The sequence below is a fragment of the Leptidea sinapis genome, chromosome 8, assembly GCF_905404315.1.
Source record: "Leptidea sinapis chromosome 8, ilLepSina1.1, whole genome shotgun sequence".
Classification (NCBI taxonomy): domain Eukaryota; kingdom Metazoa; phylum Arthropoda; class Insecta; order Lepidoptera; family Pieridae; genus Leptidea; species Leptidea sinapis.
In genome coordinates, this window is record NC_066272.1 from 14,277,089 (window position 1) to 14,299,625 (window position 22,537).

Genomic DNA, 22,537 nt, shown 5'->3' on the forward strand with positions numbered 1-22,537 from the left:
AAGCCAGACCTTGACCAGACCAACGGACTACCATTTTTTTCATGATTTGGACAATTTTCTACATAATAAAAAGTTTTCTTCTCAGGAGGCAGTACAAAATGCTTTCACACAGTTTGTCGTATCTAAGGTTAGGAAGATCATTATGTAGATAAGGAAGAGGAACGGTCCAAGAATAGACCCTTGTGGTACCCCCATACTGAGAGGAGTCCCAGGAGATCTCCTGCCGAATCACGTCAACCTTCTGAATTCTATTGTTTAAATATGAGGTCAGAAGATCAAGCGCAGTTCCTTTTATGCCATAGTGACGTAGCGTTGAATGTTGATAAATCACAGAAGATACCAAATTCATTCTGTGATTCCTCCCAGGCATCAAAAATATGCTTGATCAGTTTAACAACTGCATCCGTTGTTGAACGTCCCCTAATAAAGCCAAATTGTTTCATATGAAGTCACTTATGAGAGTTAAAGTAAGTAAGCATTTGGCTTAAATTTATTTTAACTATATTTCCGTAGGTCAGGAAACACGCAATGTTTCATACAATTATTAAAAACTATTGCAAGGTATGGTGCTATGACATCAATTATTGAACGTATAACTTTAACAGAAATGCCGCAGTAGTGTTTTTCATGTCAAGAGATTTAAAGGTTTTAATTATATCTGCAGGGCATATCTCTATCATTTTCCCGAAGAAGTGACTCAGCAACGCTGGTGGAGAAGACAAGAGTGTTTGTGATAGAAACTGGAATGTTAGAAAAAAAAAATCAAAAGCAGAAGTAACTTTTTGCTGATTCAATTAAGTATATACAATTTTATTAATAAATGTTAAACTTGAAGCATTGTTTAAATTTATCGACACACTCATGATTATGGTCATTAATTATAATTAGGTCACATCACTATCGCATTCCTGAACTCTGCATTCAACTCGCGCGTTATCTATAGATAATGGCGAAACTCGAATTTCCGTTTTGAATAATTTTCTAAAGACGTCGAGGAGAAAAATAAACACAGGTGTAATAGGTCATCAGATAATTTTATTTTATAAAAATCAAATGCATTCCACACATCCTTCATCTCACTATATATAAATACATTATAACTTTTGCATACTGCAACATATTTAGAAAATAGCATTTGCTAATTTAATGATATTTTTTAGCTAGCAATTTATAACTAAGTAAGATTCAATTACATTATGTTGTATAATACATATGATATATCGGATATTATCAACTCATCCCATACGTCATTTGAGTACGTTTTCCATAGTGAATTACATTAATGTTTACATATATTACAAATTAAATTAACCTTATTTTTGCTATAATTTCGATAACCCGATGTCGGAATCACATAGAAGCAGTAACAACTATTACATAAGTACGGCAGGTACCTTAACACTTAAACAGCTGGCACAATAGAGACGCATTACAAAAATATTACACTAAGGGTGTGCGCACACCGAGACAACTATACAATTTTTTATTAACAACATAAAAAGTAAAATTTTCAGTAGTAGACTATTTATGAGGCCCGAAATAAATACCTTTTTATATTGTTAATAAAGTTTTTTAATATGTAGCGTTGTGTCTCAGTGTGTGCCAACCCTAAGTTACGCTACATTCACACGAAGGTACATGTAAAATATGTACGCCACATAATCGACAAATATAAATTTACACAATAAATAAGATCATGGAATGTTATTATGATTTCATAGTTCCAGTCTGGCCCGGCACTACGCAGTGTACGCGATACAGAAGCATAATTTTTAAATTATAGCAAAAATACCATTATGTTATATATAGGCCACAGAGAACATTTGAATGCGCTGATGCGCGGCACTAGAGATTGCACAGAGTCTCTCGCGAACACAGTCTTCTCGATGTTTCGTCGACGAACACAGGACCACTGTTCCTGAACACACTCCTATAAAAAAACACAATTATTAATTATTTATTAAAATTATCATTAAAAACTGAGATGGATGCTGCTTATGAACACATTCCTATATACATAACACCATTATTAATTATTTATTGAAAATAATATCTGAAACTTTTTGACGCAATTATGCCTTTAAATTTTTTGAAATGTGGGTCTAAAGAAGAATTCTGAAGATATCGTGGACGGATAGAATATCGAATGAAAGAGTTTTGCAGATGATGAACATCTTGAATACTGTCAAGAAACGCAAACTGCAGTATTTTGGTCACATAATGCGTAATGATAAATACGACCTGCTTCTCTCATGCTGCTCACTCATCATGCAAGGGAAAATCCAGTCAAAGCATCCACCCGGAAGAAGGAGTACTTCGTGGCTTAAGAATATCCGGACATGGTTCAACCTTAGCACAGGATCCCTGTTCCGAGCTGCTGTATCAAAGATTAAAATAGCACTAATGATAGCAGACCTCCGGTACGAGATGGCACCTCAAGAAGAAGAATACCTTTAAGGTCGACCAATGGAAAAAATAATGGGGTTGGGAAGATAAGCTACGTGTTAATATTGTTAATAATATTATTATATTAATCCGTGTAGCGTACGGATAATTGATGGTAAGTGGTCACTTATGATAAAAATACGAAAAATATATATATAATCTCGAGGCCACCACCTTACTTAGTCTCTATATGCTTGTAAAGTTCGGTAGGTGTGCGATAACCATTATTATTTATATGCTATTTAATTGTAAGTACATCTCGAACTGATCAGAAGTCTTTTACAGAAGACATTGATAACTTTATACTTCCAAGAGTCGCGATCGTTAAGACTTAATTATATTTGTTGTGAAAGTCCAAACACTTTCATAAAACAATGTCCCACATAGCAAGTCCATGACCGACACAATTCACAAAATAAACCTTTCATAAGAGTTGTGAAGAAACATACATTGATTTATTTAAAATATATTATATAGTTGAAACAAAGTTCAAATGTGAAGTAACCTATCGCAGTTATGTCCAAGGTTATATTTAAATTACAACCGCAAATGACCGCCGTATATACAAATGGATAATATATCGTTCCACAATTTTGAAAAGAACTTTTTTAAAGCAGCATTTGTTTTTAATTATGCATGTATTGTAAGACTTCAAATATTCACAGAGCCTGTGCTCTCGATAATTTTTTTGCAAACAGGCCTTCCAATTATAGAAAATAGGATTTTCGATTTTAAATTATTCGGTCTTCCGTAGTAATAATAATGGGAGTCAAGAATTTTGTAATTTAAGTTGTGGAGGTTATAAAAAATGAGGCAATCTTTAGGCATTCATTAATAAAAAGGTAAAAAATAAATAATGTACTGACAGTACACCGTGTGGTCTGCGCGCTATTTCAGTCAGATAAAGATGGAATTTTGATATATTCGTGGATTATAACTGACCAACAGGAGTGGTCTTAATTGAGACCCTTGGACCGCTAAGGATAGCAGACTATACAGAGATCGCGGGCGCGAATGGTAAATTCATCATAAAGTCAATACATGTGCACGCGTCGCGTTTTGTAAACGTAATTATTTCTCGCGTTACTCTTGCTCTCTGGCCATATAAGATTTACCATCGACAAAATTCATTTATGACCCACTTTGCTGATAATTCTTTTAAAATCATAAAAACAGTTAGGGTCTATTTGCACGAACAAGGTTGTATGACAGTTGGCGGACTGTCAGTGTATAAGAAAGTGCTAACAATTACTTAGTTCAATTTAATATAAGCGAATTTCGACGTCTTTGTTTATTATGACTGTAGGAAAATGACACTAAGGTGGGTTATGATTGAATTTTGTCGAAAGAACTTGTTATAATTATTTATATGTTGTAGTCAGAACGTCGAGCAGAAGAAACGAGTATGTAGATGATTCGGTATTCGTTTTCGATCGGGTGTAATCGGCATGCGGTGCGAGTGCGGAGTGAGCGCCGATCAGGCAGTCAGGGATGAAGTATCGAGCGAGGCGGTTGCGTCGCACGCGCATGTCGCGACACCACGATCTTATTACATAATCATAAGGCTTTGTGAATTGTACCTACCATTACGATTGTAACGTTTGGTAGTAATAATGATACCGTGTGTTTGTAAAACTGTGTTTTACTTGATGTCGTGATCAATGCCCACAACAATGGACAACCTGAACATGTGACCGGCCTGGCCCCTTCATATATTGACATTAATAACTCGGAAACAACGGATTGTTTCTTAGATAATTTATACGTCTAGATAGACTCTCTTACTGTTAGACAATCGATAAAAAGAGGCCAGGAATATTAGTTTAGTGTGCGTGACAAGCTAAGTCTTACACTTACGATTTGTATGACACTTTGTGTTAGTGTGCGTGAAATGCTCAAAATAGAGGTTAACTTTAAACTCAATTTGTTTTGTCATCTGTCTAGACGCATAAATGATCTAAGAGATAGAGTATTTTACTTGCTGTTGTATCGTGTTCAACGGCCACAACAATGGACAACCTGATCATGTGATCTGTCTTGTCCCGTCATATACATTAATGCAGGGGTGACTGATGACACAGATTATTACGTTTTTTAGTTACCTAAAAAACAAATTCTGTGTATACTTCTATAAAGGATTTTTTCGGGCTCGGACACTATCGATTGTTCGTAGGAGTCCCCAGATGGTCGTACCTGCGTGCTAGTGGTCGCGGTGGTCGTACAGCGTGGTCGCGATGTATGTGGTCGGCACGAAGCCCTCTTCCCGCGTGGTCGCTCGCCGCACCCGCGTCCAGCCGTCACCGGCGTCTGTCTCCAGCACCAGAAGCCGTTCACCGCACTCCATCCTCATCGTAGAACCCGTGCCGTTAGCTATACATATACACATAATTTTAATTCTTGTCTTCAAAAATCCCACTATTTAAGTTTTTTTTATGAAAATAAGGAACGAGTCAAGCAGAACGTTTAGCTGATGGTAATTGATACGCCCTACCCATTACAATGTAGTGTCGCTCAGGATTATTGAAAAACCCAAAAATTCTGAGCGGCACTATAATTGCGCTCGGCACCTTGAGACATAAGATGTTAAGTCTCATTTGCCCGGTAATTTCACTAGCTACGGCGCCAGTTGGATCAAAAAAAGCAATACTTGAATACAATTTATGAAAATAAAGTTTATTTTGATAAAATTATATCGATATGTACATGCATGCATTTGTTGAGTAGTAAGATATTTTTATTGTTTACATTCATTATTTTAACATAAGTTATATTGATTATAAGTAAAGGTAAATGAACCATACGTTGTAATATTATGGTTCATTTTTAATTGTATATTTAGCACAACACATAAAAATATTAATTGTATTTAAATCGGGAAGTCATGATAACAGATGATAGGAAATGGCGCATTAGGGCATATTTGTATTTTTTAATAGATAATTATGCTTCACTTGACATCAAATGACTGATCTCGCTTGAGCCTCGAGTAGGTACATTTGTACACAATAGTGGCGACAGGGTAACGCCCACATGCCACTTCCACTAGTTTTTTCTGTTCCTTGAACACAGCGCCTTTTCCCCTCTCCTCCTGTCATTTTCTACAATATATATGTACCTCATAGTTTCTTATACATAATATAGTAATACCTTCGAACGCGTACAACGCTTTGCAATAGCCGAGCGGCTGCAGATCGGGCTCGTAGTAATAGTCGAAGTCCGACTCGTGGTCGTGGTCGTGGTGGTCGTCGTGGTCGTGATCGTGGTCGTGTGTGTCGACGTGCGCGGCGGCCAGTTCCCCGCCCAGCCCCGACTCGGGCGAGCCGCCGGCCGCGCGAGTGCTCGTAACTCCGGCGCCGGCGCAGCCGCCCGTACTCACCGACGACTCGGACGCCGACCGCGACAGAGACTCGCTGTTCGAACCGATACTGCGACAACAACAAACAATGCTATGATATGGTATAGTAGGACGCTCTAGCCACACTCGCATATTTCCTATTCCTCTGATGTCGTCAAACTACGCACAACATTCTATAATTACTCGCTTACATAAAACTCATAAGAGGCGTCATGAATTCCGTCTCTCGTTAAGGTGGGCGTCGACGAAGTATCACATTGTGTGACAATACCAAATTTTGTGACATCAACATATTTAAAAAAATGTAATTTTTTTATCAAAATATTACAGCACCTAATTTAAACCACATACCTACTACTAAACTTGCAAATATTATATTTTAATATTCTTTTTTATGTCTTGTTAATTAACATTCCATGTCTGATTTATCGTTGATTTTATTGAAATATAATTTAAACAAAAATAACAATTACAAAACTCTGCTGTTTTCATAATTTCATATATTTTTATCAAATGTCTCACAAATGTAACATGGAGAAGAGGGGTCATAAAATCATGCAATTCGAGTGACGTAATTTATATATGTTCCCTCATACTAAGTTTGTACACATATACACATTCACACTCATACTCACACACGGGTATATGTGTGTACATAATATATTCTACCATCTGTCCAAATACAATTTTGGTGTTTTAATGTGTTCCTTGCTTACAAATCCAGTTCTTTAAAATGTTAATCCCCTTTTGGCTGTTAGATTATATTTTTAAGTACTATTTTAAAAAAGTATTACTTTTTAAAAGTTGTGGATTATGTATAAATAAATCAATATTAGAAACGGATTAATTTACGCAACTCAACGACTCAACGCCTATTTTGCGTTGTTCCCTCCAGAAACCTCAGCAACCCCCTCTCCTTCCTACTAAAGACTTCTGGAAGTGTATTTGGGGTTTGACCAGGTTTTGATCTCGGTATGTCGCTTCACCTGGACAGAGCAAAAGCCCAGCCGATTTGTTTTACCATCATGCAGGTCCTGTACAGGAGGCTGTCAGTCATGCCTATATTCAATAGATGTTTATTATAAGTACGGTGCCCAATTAGGGCCGCCGTTATCTGTTCAAGTTGAATTATTTTGAGCTTTATTAGGCGATTTCCCATTTTGGCGTCAATATTAGTATCCCATGCTTCTCTACAGTCTTCTAGTGTGTCAATGAATAACATGTCTCAAGCATCGGGTTGGTCATGGAGTGATATAAGCTATTGGCCCGTTCGTTAAATACTAGTGTGTGATTTTAATTTAAAGTTCAGTCTTACCCCACGGCCTGCGTGTGTGTTTTTAAATTTAAGTTTAAAGTCCTACCTCGTGGCATGTGTGTGTGATTTTAAATTTAAGTCTGAAGTACTTACCTCGTGGCATGCGTGTGAGATTATATTTAAGTCTGAAGTACTACCTCGTGGCATGCGTGTGTGATTTTAAATTTAAGTCTGAAGTACTTACCTCGTGGAATGCGTGTGAGATTATATTTAAGTCTGAAGTGCTTACCTCGTGGCATGCGTGTGTGATTTTAAATTTAAGTCTGAAGTACTACCTCGTGGCATGCGTGTGAGATTATATTTAAGTCTGAGGTACTACCTCGTGGCATGCGTGTGTGATTTTAAATTTAAGTCAAAGTACTTACCTCGTGGCATGCGTGTGAGATTATATTTAAGTCTGAAGTGCTTACCTCGTGGCATGCGTGTGTGATTTTAAATTTAAGTCTGAAGTACTACCTCGTGGCATGCGTGTGTAATTTTTAATTTAAGTCTGAAGTACTACCTCGTGGCATGCGTGTGTGATTTTAAATTTAAGTCTGAAGTGCTTACCTCGTGGCATGCGTGTGTGATTTTAAATTTAAGTCTGAAGTACTACCTCGTGGCATGCGTGTGTGATTTTAAATTTAAGTCTGAAGTACTACTTCGTGGCATGCGTGTGTGATTTTAAATTTAAGTCTGAAGTGCTTACCTCGTGGCATGCGTGTGTGATTTTAAATTTAAGTCTGAAGTACTACCTCGTGGCATGCGTGTGTGATTTTTAATTTAAGTCTGATGTACTTACCTCATGGCATGCGTGTGTGATTTTAAATTTAAGTCTGAAGTACTTACCTCGTGGCATGCGTGTGTGATTTTAAATTTAAGTCTATTGTCCTACCTCGTGGCCTGCGTGTGCGCTGTTCCGTTAGTCCGCGCGGTAGGATGTACTGGCTGCGCGCACACCTGACTGTTAGCTTCCGTCAACAGCTCCTCGTACTTCCGCAGCTGGGCTCGCAACTTCTTTAGCTTGTCGCAGCACTCGTTCAGTTGACCTGCCGTGTAAGCACACTCATTATACCTACAATTATTTCGTGTTTTGTCGTTTTTATCATAAAATTTTACGCAACATACACTTGTACACAGTTGTAAACAGTATTTGAATTAAAATAATAATAAAGACAAATCATCATGTGTTGTATCTTATTTAAAAGTAAATATTCAATTAAACCCCATTAAAAAGTCATTATTACGTACCATAGTATTATTAATGGCATTTCGTGTAAGTCATGTGTCACGGGATAACTGTACGAAGCGTAAGTTTATAACTAATATACAGAGAGAGTGAACGGGACTAAAATTTGCAATATAACGTTTTGGTTTTCGTAGGATTATAGTGTTTTGTACGTTTTTTATAGTGACCATGTGCAGCCGGCAAATTGTGATTCTGCATGTGACGAAACGAAGAACGCACAATGTGAGCGGGTGATGAGTGATTCGTTAAACCAAACAGCAGCGACATTGCACGCAATCAAATAGTTAACTGCTTACAGTAACATAGTGAAAATATTTTTCGTATATCTCTGAGGTTGGATAATTATATTATACCATGAAAATAAAATTAATAATTCGGGTAATACATTAATTGAGATGTATAAAAATCACGGCTTATATGGGGTAATCGATTTCTTGGCATATATATTAAAAATCACGTAGTAATTCGGTTTATCGATACATATGAATATAAAAATCACGGTACAATTCGGGTGATCGATATAATTGGGGTAATGGATTTCTTGGGATAAATCACGATATAATTAAAATGATCAATTTCTTGGGATATATTATAAAAAATCACGGTATTATTAGGATGATCGATTACTTGGAATATAAAAAATCACGGATTAATTTAGGTGAACGATTCACTGTGACCTCGTTTAGTTCACTAAATACATTCAATAAGTACAGGTTAATCTTGTTTGTCATTGATAATAGTAAGTAATACACAACATACCTTCGACCGTCATAGGATCGCCGAGCGTGGGGTTTGTTTCGTAGACGCCTTTCATTTTCATGAGACCCTCCATCGCGGCTTGCTCCTGAGCGACCTGGGTTCATTTTTATTTTAATTTAATATATGACAAATTTTTTTTCCACGGGATTAGTAGTAAGACAAACGAGTGAACAGATCAATTGATGTTATTTATTTATTAATTAATACAAGGAACTACGTGGCACTAAGTATATAGCGTCGCGCTACATTGGCGATATAAACGGCCGTTCCCAATATTCAGTCTATCTCTTACTTGAGATAAAAATCGTAACTATCGTTGACTTTTATGTCCCAATAAACTTATCGACGGTAACTCACCTTAACCATACACGCTGTCTGTCAACGGGATGACGTATAGCTTACCAGTGATAGAATTTTGTATGGAAATTGCAATTCACGCGTTCCAAGATAAGAATGACTTATCGGGTATATTGGGACAGCCTCAGATTATTGACGGCTAATTACTGACAGTAGAAGGTAGTAATTTATCTCTATCTGTAGATAGTATATTGGGAACGTCCGTAAATGAACACACTGGTAGAGCTATCTAAGCTAAATCAAAAAAAAAATTCTAAAATTTAACTTGATTTAACTTGATTAAAATTAATTGAAATTTTCAAACAAACAAATTACATACTCATTTGAAAAAAAAATAACATAAAATGGATTAATATCTACCGCGGGCTCCGTGGTGAGAGTCAACGGTTTAACCTATTCCGAGACGTTGCTAAATCAAGCAATTTCTTAAATGTTTACGTAAACAAATATAGTACAAAAAACAGAATTGCGAGAAGTACTACACGGCCACATTATGGACCTGGACGCTGGAACGTAAAGCCCCCTCCCGTTCCCCTTCCACCCCGTCGCGCTCGTCCTGTTGCTTCAGTACGGTTTGCAGTTTCATTACCAGTTACATGTCCCGACATTCGTGCTCTCAATGGTTTGTTTATAAACTTTTCATTGTTACATTTTGACTTTTGTTGTTAATAGTTCTGTAGTTTCTGTTGTACTTTGTCGCTATAATAGTACTGTCAGAAAAATAAATGCTCTTTGTACATAGACTTAGATGGTCCTTCATTGGTTTTTCATCATTTTATTTCTAATCATCGGCATCACAACACCACACCTTCACATCAATATATAATACTGAAAAACTTAATCGTTGTCTATATATTAATAATAGTATCCTAGTGATGCTTGTTTTACACACCGTAACAAAGCGACAATGTGACGTATCGTCAGATCCAGATATAACGTATTCAAATTCAAATATTTTTATTCAAAATAGGATTGAAAATCACTAAATGAACGTAAAAAACTACCACCCATTCAATATAGACAGCCTCAGACCTGAAAAGAACGGGCGCAACAAACTCAGCGGGCTTTTTTATTATAAAAGTGTAGATTACAATGTACAATAAACATTTATAATTAAAAAGCCTGAGGGTGTTCGCTTCATTCCCAGTCTGTGGTGTCATTAAGAAAATCGTTTATGTTATAGTAACCTTTCCCACGCAAACGTTTTCGAACAATTTTAAACTTCGTAACACATTTGTTTTGTACATTCTCTGGGATCATATTGTAGAAGCATATACATCGCCCGATAAAAGATTATAACCGGGTAGTAACACAACATAAATAGTTTCAATACCTGTTTAGACAACTCGTGGACTTTTGCCTGTAGTTTCTTTTTCTTCTGATTGGGCGGCAAGTCTGAATAATCCTCCTTTCCGTCCACCGACATGTTATTCTGTACATTCATCATACGTTAATATCATACACACAATATTATAGCACAATCATTATTATTAACAATTTGTTATGTTTTTAAAGTGATAACCCTCACTTTTAGGATTAAATTAGGTAATCTTTTTTTTGTTAACGATGAAGGCACAACCTGAGAGTTGAACAAAGCATACAAGATTTTATGACGACACGTCACTCCGAGCGGTTAGCTTAGTTGGAAGAGTTCCGTGCGAGTGGCACGGAACGCGACAGGTCGTGGGTTCGAGTCAAATCGAACTCGTTCATAAAATTTTGTTTTCAGATTTTATTTTGTATCATTATTATTCATTTAGATAATTTATACGTCTAGGTAGAGCCTCTTGCTGCTAGACAACCGATGAAAACAGGCCAGGCTTATAACTTTAGTGTGCGTGACAAGCTACGTCTAACACTCGCGATTTGTATGTCACTTTGTTTTTTTGACGTTTCCACAGCTGTCACACAGTCTATCTAAACATATAAATGATTTGAGATTATGACGTTTTAACTGTCAATTTTTTTATTAACAATGTAACCAATAAAGGTATTCTTAGTTGTATTAAAAGAACATTTATTCTTAATTATTTACACTTGAAACTCGACACAAAATTACTAAGAAACGAAATATTATTATATATTAAGTAAATACCCTTATATGCCGTAGCTTTTAATACACTAGTAATTCGAACTGAAAGTTTCTGGACTGGCCATTTGTAGCACAATTATGCATTTAAAACCAACAACGGTATTTTCAAAATGTAACACTTCATGTGAAATCTATAGATAAGCTAAGAAGTATGTTTAAAAATCCGTGAAGAGGCGATGAGTGTGTTCTAAAGGGCCATTCAAGACGTGCCATAGGAAGACTGGTACAACTGCTTTAAACAATTTTTAGGAAATCACATGTATCTTCTACACCCTTATAGGTATCAACTTGCAACCACCATAGTGCACGATGGGAGCCTTGTACCTATTGCGACATACAAATACTATGCGTCTGTAACGTGCAGTTTTAGCTGCAAAGTTAAATATAGGAACACACGAATCCAAAAATTACAGTATGACCTGAGTAACAACTTCGCTATATATTAAAAGATCAAACAGAAAACATAAAAAAAGTACTAGCTTTTTGCGCAGTGGTCATTTAAAAATTACATAACTATTGTATTTAGCATTACCTGTGGATTGTGCTGCATGAGTTAGGTAGAACAGAGGAAATCAAAGTGGGTTAGGTCGGGTTAATAATTAGCGATGGTAAATACACAAGTGAATCGACTGGCTACAGAAGAACAATGATTCAATCTACACAATTATCAAATTAAATTACAAATGCTTACAAGAAACCTCCCAATCTTCTCGTTATTCAGTTTACCGAAAAACATAATATACACATTAAAACATTGTGAAAATAAGGGAAATATAATAACAGTTCTTTTCTAAAATACACAAACTGAACATTTCAAAATTTAAAATACTACCATGTTCCTATCTATACATCGGTAAGTATAAATAACAGTTCTTTTTTATGAAAATAAGGGACGAGACGAGCAGGACGTTCTGCTGATACGCCTTGCCCATTACAATGCAGTGCCGCTCGGGATTCTTGAAAAACCCCAAAAATTCTGAGCGGCACTATAAGTGCGCTCGTCACCTTGAGACATAAGATGCTAAGTCTCATTTGCCCAGTGATTTCAGTAGCTACGGCGCCCTTCAGACCGAAACGCAGTAATGCTTACACATTACTGCTTCACGGCAGAAATAGGCGCCGCATAATCTAGCCGGCTTCCTGTGCAAGGGAGCCTCCCACTGGTGAATAATATACAGTATGTATTTTTTATTTGACTTATTGAAGAAGATTATATAATTTACATTACAAATGTAAAATCAACAATTGAACATTACAACGGGATTTTTGAACCCTAGGCAGCATAAAAAATATTATGTTTAATGTAAACGAATATCCTCATAATTATAACTTTTCTGTTATTATTATACTTTTCTATAGCAATGAATAACGAAAAAAAGCTCATGATGTTAATCGAGATCTTTCTGTAAAGCCGGGTCCGCTGCGCCGTGTTTTCATGTTTTGTTAACACAGTAACAGGTTTTATAAACCGATTAGGGGCGTGGCTTAACAGTTTTGTGAAATAAAACATCTTAACATGTTTACCGCGACGAATGGATGACATCACCCGCGTTCGCCTGCGGGGAGGGAAATTACCGCATAATTTGTTAGCGTTCCCTGGATGAAGACGTATCGTTCGTTGTTATCGATAATTCTATTTGGTTTGTTTATGTAGGAGTGGAATAAAGAAAATGCTTGTTTTTTATACAACTGATAACAGAAAGACCTGTTCTTCAGGACGTTACATTAGTACATCATAAAAATAATACTAAAGCTGCATGCACTGTCGGTAATAGCAAAAACATTTTAATTCAAAATGGTTAAGTCTAAAGGCCATGTTAGTCAATTTTGAAATGTTACAAAAAAGTAAACAAAAACAGGTGCAGCGGACGAACTGTTATGCAAACTTGTTGCACGGCGGACCCGGCTTAACAGTGTAAGATTCGTAACGCATCACAATACAACCAATGGCGTACCGTACTGCGATACAATCCATATCATATCGCACTGCTCATCAATTATAATACACCCACACCAATATCCTAACGAAACACAAAAACACAAGTGTATCTGTATATCTTACTGCTAATAATGTGCTAATAATTTTGTCAGTAAGTATACAGTGTGAACGTCACCAGTGGTCTGGAACATTCGAGAACTAACCTTGATTGAGTTGCACGCCTCGATAATCTTCTGTAGCCGATACGGTCGAGAGAAGCAAATAAACAAAACATTAAATAAAAATTGTGACAAACGAAATTAGAACTTAAGCAAAAAAAATAGTGACAACTCTTTAATGATGAGGTCATTGATAGGGTTTGTTTTAGTATCACGCAATTTACACGGCCCGAGCAAGAAGTAAATAAACAACTAGTTTAAAAACGAAGTTAAAAGGTAACGCATCACAAAACGACACAAAACGTAGCGTACCGCGATACAACCCGATCAACTTAAGGCACAAAGATAGAAAGCCTCATGCGCCTGTTATTAATCATAGTAATGTACATAGTTAAAATAGTTTATTTACTTCTTGTAACAATAGTTCTCTGTCAAAGATGAGATGTATTTATGTATGTATTAGAACACATGACAGAGCCATGCCACCAATCACGCTCGAGAGCGACTTACATTATCCAATCATCAGCCGCCGAGAACCCAACATGATTTGGCCGAATACCCGGGTTATGGGAGGACCATAGGGGACACAAATAAAAATTATACATTAGTACCTTAACCACAGATACGACACGAGATTACAAACCAAATCTGCCAAAAATAGATACTCCACTTAATTAACCGTGTGCATAAAAGTAATATAAAAGCAGAATTTGAAAGAAAAAGCCCCGAAAAAATAACCAAGCCCCGTATAAAAGCAGCTGCCACATTAATATGCATTTAAATATCAAATAAATATAGTGGTATATCCCAACATAAGTGTTTTAATGACCATATTATTTCAAATAATAAACCAATATCATTTCATTTGACCTAGGTCTCCATGATTCTTGATCCGGCCCAAATAACGGGCTCTTTATACTTAGGCCAACGAGACGGGATAAAGAATGTAAACAAACGGATCGTTACTGAGTTAAATTGTCATAAATACGGCTGATTCGGACCCTTCTGACAAATCATCGTTGTCTAATACAGACGACCTCGATTAGAATAGGGAATCGATAATTTGTGTGTAATTTATTCAAATAAAAATGTTTTGAAGCCCTCAAAACATTGTTTACATTCTTTATCTCCTCTCGTTGGCCTTCCCACTAATGTGGTGTTTTTTTTTATACAAGAGCGGGCAAACGGACAAGAGACTCACGTGATGGGGCGAAGTGGTGAGGTAAACGCCCTTTGAATTGGTTGAATCGAGATTCGAATTTAACTTAGGTATATTCATAGTTACGTCTGACTAATATCATCAACCCGAACAAATCGGTATGCATCGGTCACGATATAGATCAAACAATAAGCCAGTGTCACCTTATTTGAGCTAAATATAGACAGGAGTCCTCCGCGCTTCTTGATCCGGTTCCCGGAGACGGTCCCTCTGGCCGCGGTGAGGTGATTGTGTGTCTGGTGGGTCGGAGCTGAGTCCGTGGCGTCTGCGCCGGTGGCCGCCTCGAACCGGAAGTCCTCGGGCGGCAGGAAGCCGGACTTATACCTTTCTATTACTAACTGTGTGTCCTGAAACATTAAAATTATTTATTTAATACTTATATAATTCATGAATATGATTCGGTATTCGTCTTAACTCGGGTGTGATCTATTATTATGTTATTTTTATATTTAAGTTTCTGTGTTTCAATACCTAAATTTATTTTATGAAAATAAGGGACGATACGAGCAGAACGAGCTGATGGTAATTGATACACCCTGCCCATTACAATCCAGTGCGCTCGTCACCTTGAGACATGATATGTTAAGTCTTATTTGCCCAGTAATTTCACTAGCTACGGCGCCCTTCAGACCGAAACACAGTAATGCTTACACATTACATACACTGCTTCACGGCAGAAATAGGCGCCGTTGTGGTACCCGTAAGCCGGCATCCTGTGCAAAGGAGCCTCCCACTGGTAAAATGTAACCTAACAATTTTGGTATCTACTGTCCATCCCCAAAAACTGACTGCATCTACACGATGTTTTAACTATTTATATAGCCCGACTTTTTTTTATAGTTAATAAACTGGTTTATAGATGAATATTCTTATTGAAAGGTATGTGCAAAAAAATTAGGTTAGTATTGTAAAGACAGTCATTGAACTGACCTTCAGTAAATTGTAAGGCTTTAGTTATCCGATTATCAAGTAATCGTGTAATCTCTGTTAACATTCTGCTAAACAATGATATCACTATTGTTTAACGGCCGTTCCCAATATTCAGTCTATCTCCAGTTGTGGCCTACTTGTGATAAAAATCGTAACTACCGTTGACTTTCCTGTCCCAATAAACATATCGACGGTAACTCACCTTATCCGTACACGCTGTCAGTCAATGGGACGACGTATAACTTACCAGCAATAGAATTTTGTATGGAAATTGCAATTCACGCGTCCCAATAAGGCTATAAGAATGACTTATCGGGTATATTGGGACAGCTTCAGATTATTGACAGCTAATTGCCGACAGTACGAAGGTACTAATATATCTCTATCTGTAGATAGTATATTGGGATATAGTAATTGGGGTAAGATAGCAAGAACAAACGCCAATGTTTGGTGAAAGTGCAAATATTTCGGTATTCGTGTTAAAGTCATGCGGGCAGGTGTGTCAAGTATAATTCAGATTTAAATATGAATAAATCGAAACTCGAAAGTTGTTCGTAACAATTATGTAAATAAGGATAATTGTTATGAGAGAACTGTATTTTTAGTAAGTATATTTTTACAACTGGGATTAGAACACTTATTGTTCGAAAATTTGTTATGATTAAAGGCACTAAGTAACGAGAAACAACTAACTTATAATGGTCTCAAATTTATCATTTACACCTTAATTGGACTTAGTTATAAAAAAACTCACGTTAACGTTAACGTTAACTCACCTTATCCGTACACGCTGTCTGTCAATGGGACGACGTATAGCTTACCAACGATAGAAGTTTGTATGGAAATTGCAATTCATGCGTCCCAATATAAGGCGATAAGAATGACTTATCGGGTATATTGGGACAGCTACGATCATTGGCAGCTAATTACTGACAGTATAAGGTAGTAATTTATCTCTATCTGTAGATAGTATATTGGGAACGGCCGTTCGCCTATAAGTGGAGTGTACAACATTGTAAAATAATTTTAAAATGTGTCCGTAGATTAAGATAGTTACATGCATGTTGGCTTCCTAATAAATAAATAAAATAAAACATACCTCTCTTTCGTTAATACTGTTGGCGGCTTGATCCATTCCGTCAAAACACTTCATTATAATTGGGAATACCTTCCTCTCAACGTCCACAGAACTTAACATGAAATTTTTGATATTTTTTATTCGCTTCTCGTCCAAATCCTGAAACCACAACGTTTGTCAACTTAACAAGGGTTTACGTGCGAGGTGAATCAGTGCATCTGCGTATAAAAATAGAGCTTTTAATCGCGTGCCTTCCACTCGACCTACTTGGGTGCATGCCAAAGTGTGCGGCGACTGTACTCAAAGATTGTAGAATTTTGTGTTCATTATTAACGACTTGGAAACGTACAGGGTCAAAGGTTATATATGTTACCGATATGTATATCCATGTGATATATAACAACCTAATACTTCCTTTTTATCAATATTACTTTTAATAAAATGGTATGACGTTCTATACATATAGACAAATCGGGTCGCATAAAAAATCAAATCAAATCAAAATCAGTTTATTCACGTAGGTCACGGAAATGACGCTTATGAATGTCAAAAAAAAAATTATTGAATCTACCGCTACTTCGTAAAGGGTTGAGCTAATGAGAAGAAGTAGCAAGAAACTCATTGCCACTCTTTTATATCAAGATTTACATTTAAGTACATCGATTTACAAATCATTTCAAATTACAATATAGTATGTAATATGTAAAAAGAAAACAAAATATTGAATATTCTACAAATAATACCATAATAAGCTTCGACTGCTATATCTATACATTGCCGCATTTACTCTAGTTATTGAAAATACTCTTGGTCAATACACAGCAATGTAAAACATTTATTCAGTTTAGGTTTGATTCATACAGTGACAGTTGAAACACGATTAAGGAGAAAAGCGTGCTTACATTCAAGTCTTGAAGCACACTTTTACCGTTCTGCTATCAGACTTTGAATGATATGTTCTTATATGATTTTTTTTTTATGAAAATAAGGGAAGAGACGATCAGCTTATGGTAATAGAAACACCCTGCTCATTTTGTAATGATATATCCCTGCACTGTTGCAGTGCTGCTCAAGATTATTGAAAAACCCGAAAATTCTGAGCGGCACTACAATTGCGCTCGTCACCTTGAGACGTAAAATATCAAGTCTCATTTGCCCAGTAATTTCACTATATGTGTATAGAACGTCATTGATATGGACGTAGCTTTCACATAACACTCGTAATATATGATAATATATTTTTGGCATTGGGGCTTCACGTTCCTTACTCATCGTTAACATCAGGTCCAATCTCGTTCAGACTTCGAACAGATGAAGATGATGGTTGGTACTAACACTATATCGTTTTGTATAAGAGACGAGAGGCTAAAACGGATCAATTATTTGACGTATTTATAAGGGAACTACGTGACGAAACGAGCAGATGGTCCAACTCATGCATAAGAGTCACTATCTGCCCTTGACAGTGACTTAATTATCCGAGCCGATAGTTACGGCGTGTGTAGGTAGGTGTTAATTTTTTTTAAGTAAATCTTAAACGATAATTCAAATTAATTTCGTGACTAAATATTCACAAATACAATAAAGTGATAATTGGTTATGGTAGTACGTCAATGGACGCTCACTGACCTGTAATTGTTTAAACACGTGCGGCAACCTCTGTTCATAGTGCTGTCTCTGCGCGTCGTTTGTTTTCCTCAGTTGGTCCATATACTCCTGTTTCGCTTCCTCGCACGCTTGACTCCTCGATTTCATATTTATTTTTTGCTTCTCTACCTCCGCTCGGCTGAAACGAATATATTTAATAGTTATAACTCTACAGGTTGAAGGTTGTGAAACTGAAGTGGCAGTGGGCAGGGCACATAGCTCGACGGACAATAGTGTTGGTAGGCCACCCACAAGATGGACCGACGATCTGGTCAAGATCACTGGAGTAGGTTGGATGAGGGCAGCGCAGGACTAATCGTCGTGGAGATCTTTAGGGGAGGCCTTCCGGCTGAAATGATGATGATAGCTCCACTATCAACTCACCTTAATCCGTCGTCGTGTCACGGTATGTTATCCTACAAATTGTTTTTCTACAAAACGTTCAGTATTAAAATTATTGAGATCGGTCAAACTAGGACTAGTCCCTTCGATCATATCTATCTCATTACTAAAAGGTTTCAATTATCTTTTTTGAATTTTCAATTGTCAACATTATGCATTTGTAACGTTGACAGTAATTTAATTTTAAACGGAAACGTCATGACTGTCACCACTGTAAAATGAATGGAGGGGAGACTTGGCAGAGTGACATATACTTATAATTATTATAATGCATACAGACGCAGTTTTAAAAAAAAAGAATTCTGTCAACGAGTTAAGTTGCAGGGTTTGTTATTCTTATCATTCGTAAAATACCTTAGTGACAATAGGATTACACAGAAAATGGACACGCATATTATTCCCAGCGACGATCAAACTCGACAGGCATAGGACCTACTATCTACGAAATTGAATTGTGACCCACCTTAAGGTCATTTTTCTACAGTATAATAAACAATTATATACATTTCCCAAGTAAGAGCGCTTTCGCACTATGTCCGATCCGAATCCGATCCGTACCTACCCCTGAAAAACGGATCGGTGTAGTTGTAAAACTATTTCTAATGGTTGACGGAAAGAAGTCGGATGACGGAAGCCGGATCTAAAAAATAAACTAAACTACAATAGAAATAGTTCTACGGCTAGTTCGGACCGTGTTTTCGTTTTATTAGACACTCAGAGCGCTTTCGCACTACGTTCGATCAGAGTCCGATCCGAACCCGTGAAAATACAGATCAAGAAATCTCGGATCGAATTCGGATATTGCTTACGCACTTGTCCGATCTCGGATCCAATTCCAAATAATTCGCAGGGCTTTTTTGGCATACGGCATTTTACGCGGAGCCATAGCAGAGCATTTACGTCGTTGATCATGGCGTCAACTTCTGAACGCTTGATTGGGACAATATATAATTATATTTTTATTAATAAACATGTGCATGTATGTATGTGTGTTGTTTGTTGTTATGTTTTGTACAGGTAATAGTTATTATTTAGCCTATTTAAACAATTAGCCGTTATTTAGCTGGCTAATTATAAACGTTTAGCTGGCTGGTTAAGTTGAGAGAAAAACTGATAGCCGAATAAGCCTATGAACTATACTGGATGCCTGCTCCGTCCTCCGTCCTCCTGAATATTCGGATCAGACGCAGTGCGCGAGTGTTCATACAAAATATAATACTATGGCTACTTTGGTCCGTCAAAAATCTTCTCCGGAGATTATCGGTTGACGGAAAGAAATCGCTAGTGCGTAAACTACCATAGAAATATTCTACGACTACTCAGGACCGTATTATCACAGGTACGGATCGGACTCTGATCGGACGTAGTGCAAAAGTGCTCTGACAGTCCACTAATTGTCATACAATCTGACTCGTGCAAATGCAAACCTAACTGTTTTTATGATTTTAAAATAATTATCAGCAATGTGGGTCGTGAATCAATTTTGTCAATGGTATGTATAAAAGGTATAAAAGGCATTAATTTTCTCAAAATTGATCCCTTTAGATTTCATATTTATGTTATTTCTTACATTACCACCGCTTCGTAAACAAATGGCGCTCTAAGAGAGAGAAGAGGAAGGATAAGACAACACTAATGACATAATTTAAAAATATAAATATTTACGCAATATATCCACGCATATCATTAATCATGATAAAAACTTCAAACGCCTATGAATAAACATTACGATTGCAAATGTTGCGAAATGTGAAAGCAAACCTTACATACGTAACCAATTACCTTATTTATTAATATTCATGATATCGATCTCAAAATATGTAACAACTTCAAATCTTAGATAATTAATACGTCGAGTACAGAGTACGAGTGTAAGACGTGGCTTGTCACGCACACTAAACTAATATTCCGGGCCTGTTTTTATAGGTTGTCTAACAGCAAGAGACTCTATCTAGTCCACTGACCTCAACTATATACCACTGGACTCGCTACTGTCAAAGTGCTTTGGTGCCTGTTTGATATTCGCCATTTTGGCGCTGTTGGCCATGTAGCGAGTGTCTGCAGTACTAATACTAGTGATGACAACCTCAGCAAACATCGATTGATGGTGGGAAATTGTTTACAAAAACAAATTATGTGATGATTGTGTGATTCTTGAAGTATTATAACACGGAAACGACCGAAATTAATTCAAAATGCAAAAATACTTGAGAGTGTTGTACGTTCCTTCGTATCCATTTGTAGTATACGTCAAAATTGGTTCTCTGGTTGCTCGCGAGTGGCGCTTCAAATAGTCACAAAAAATTTGCTGTCAAACAATGATGATATCAGCTAAACAAACATGGATAGATGGTGAGAAACTATTTACAAAAAAAAATGTGTACTTCATAACGTTGATATCTGTAGTATAAATAACACGAAAAACGAACAAAATTAATTCAAAATGCAAAAATACTTCAGAGTACTGTACGCTTTTCTCGCAGCTATTTGTATTAAACGTCAAAATTAGTTCTCTGAATGGCGCTTCAAATAGGCACAAAAAAATTGCTGTCAAACAATATGGAACAGCCTTTCCAGTGGTATTTATACAGGTCAGTGTAGTATATCTAGACGTATTAATGATCTAAGCTTTAAATAAGAAAACCAACTACATATTTACGACCCAATTGATAACAAAGTTTCTAATGAGTTCAATGTATTTTTAATGGTTCACGTGATTAGCATTTTTTATGATAAAAGGTGATGAGACAAGCAAAATGTTCACCTGGTGATAAGTCGACATGTTGATTCAAAAGCAAATATTTTTATTCAAAATAGAATATGAAATCACTTATTTAAAGTCAGAAACTACCACCCATTCGCGCAAGAAACTCAGCGGGATTATTTTTTTCAAAAAAATTTCGTTAAAATGTAATATTGTACAATAAAATTTATTATTTAATAGCCTGAGGGCGGCCACTTCATCCCTAATCTGTGGTATCAAGTCATTTATGTTATAGTGACCTTTACCACACAAGGGTATTTTAACGATTATTTTGAATTTTTATAACACATTTTGTTGTGAACATTTTCTGGGATCTTGTTGTAAAAGCATATAACACTTACTCAACTTAGTAGTAGGCATAATAAGTTTATGTTTGTTCATGTTTAGTATTATTTACAATACTTTAAGTAGATGCGCGTTTAGTAGGCCTACTAATATTATAAATGTGAAAGTTTGTATGTCTGGATGTATGTTTGAACTTCTTTAACGCAAAATCTACAGAATAGATTTCGATGAAACTTAACAATAATATAGCTTACACACCAGAATAACAAATAGGCTATAATTTATAAAACTATAGTGTGAATAATACAAAATATAAAAGAAGTGTGTTTGTTACTAATGAATACAACTAGCGCCATCTCTTATCAACTAGCAAGCACAAGATCAATACAATTTATATGGCATAACAACGCACGTTTGACGGGTCATTCTAGTTCATTATAAATTTATATGTTTGGTAAGCTCATTCTTCCTTCTATCTTCTTCTTTAATGACTTCCAACATTCTAGTAAACATGTTTAATATTGAGTTGAACTCTTTAAATTTACTCTATTAACATTACTAGAA

General features: G+C 36.4%; 1 protein-coding gene across 7 annotated transcripts in view; it reads right to left on the reverse strand.

Moving 5' to 3' along the window:
• Positions 1-1,015: 1,015 nt before the first annotated feature.
• Positions 1,016-22,537, reverse strand: part of LOC126965676 (formin-binding protein 1) — a 101,691-nt gene continuing 80,169 nt past the window's right edge. Inside the window, exons 6-15 of one of the 7 annotated variants that reach the window (XM_050809393.1) lie at positions 18,505-18,661; positions 16,897-17,034; positions 15,011-15,214; positions 13,694-13,723; positions 10,793-10,891; positions 9,103-9,196; positions 7,990-8,143; positions 5,593-5,870; positions 4,639-4,815; positions 1,016-1,930 (exon numbers count right to left, since the gene is read on the reverse strand). In XM_050809393.1, the coding sequence (XP_050665350.1) occupies positions 4,646-4,815; positions 5,593-5,870; positions 7,990-8,143; positions 9,103-9,196; positions 10,793-10,891; positions 13,694-13,723; positions 15,011-15,214; positions 16,897-17,034; positions 18,505-18,661 (1,324 nt within the window). In that variant the 3' untranslated portion in view covers positions 1,016-1,930; positions 4,639-4,645. The other 6 variants (XM_050809395.1, XM_050809394.1, XM_050809398.1 and 3 more) reach the window with 6 other exon arrangements.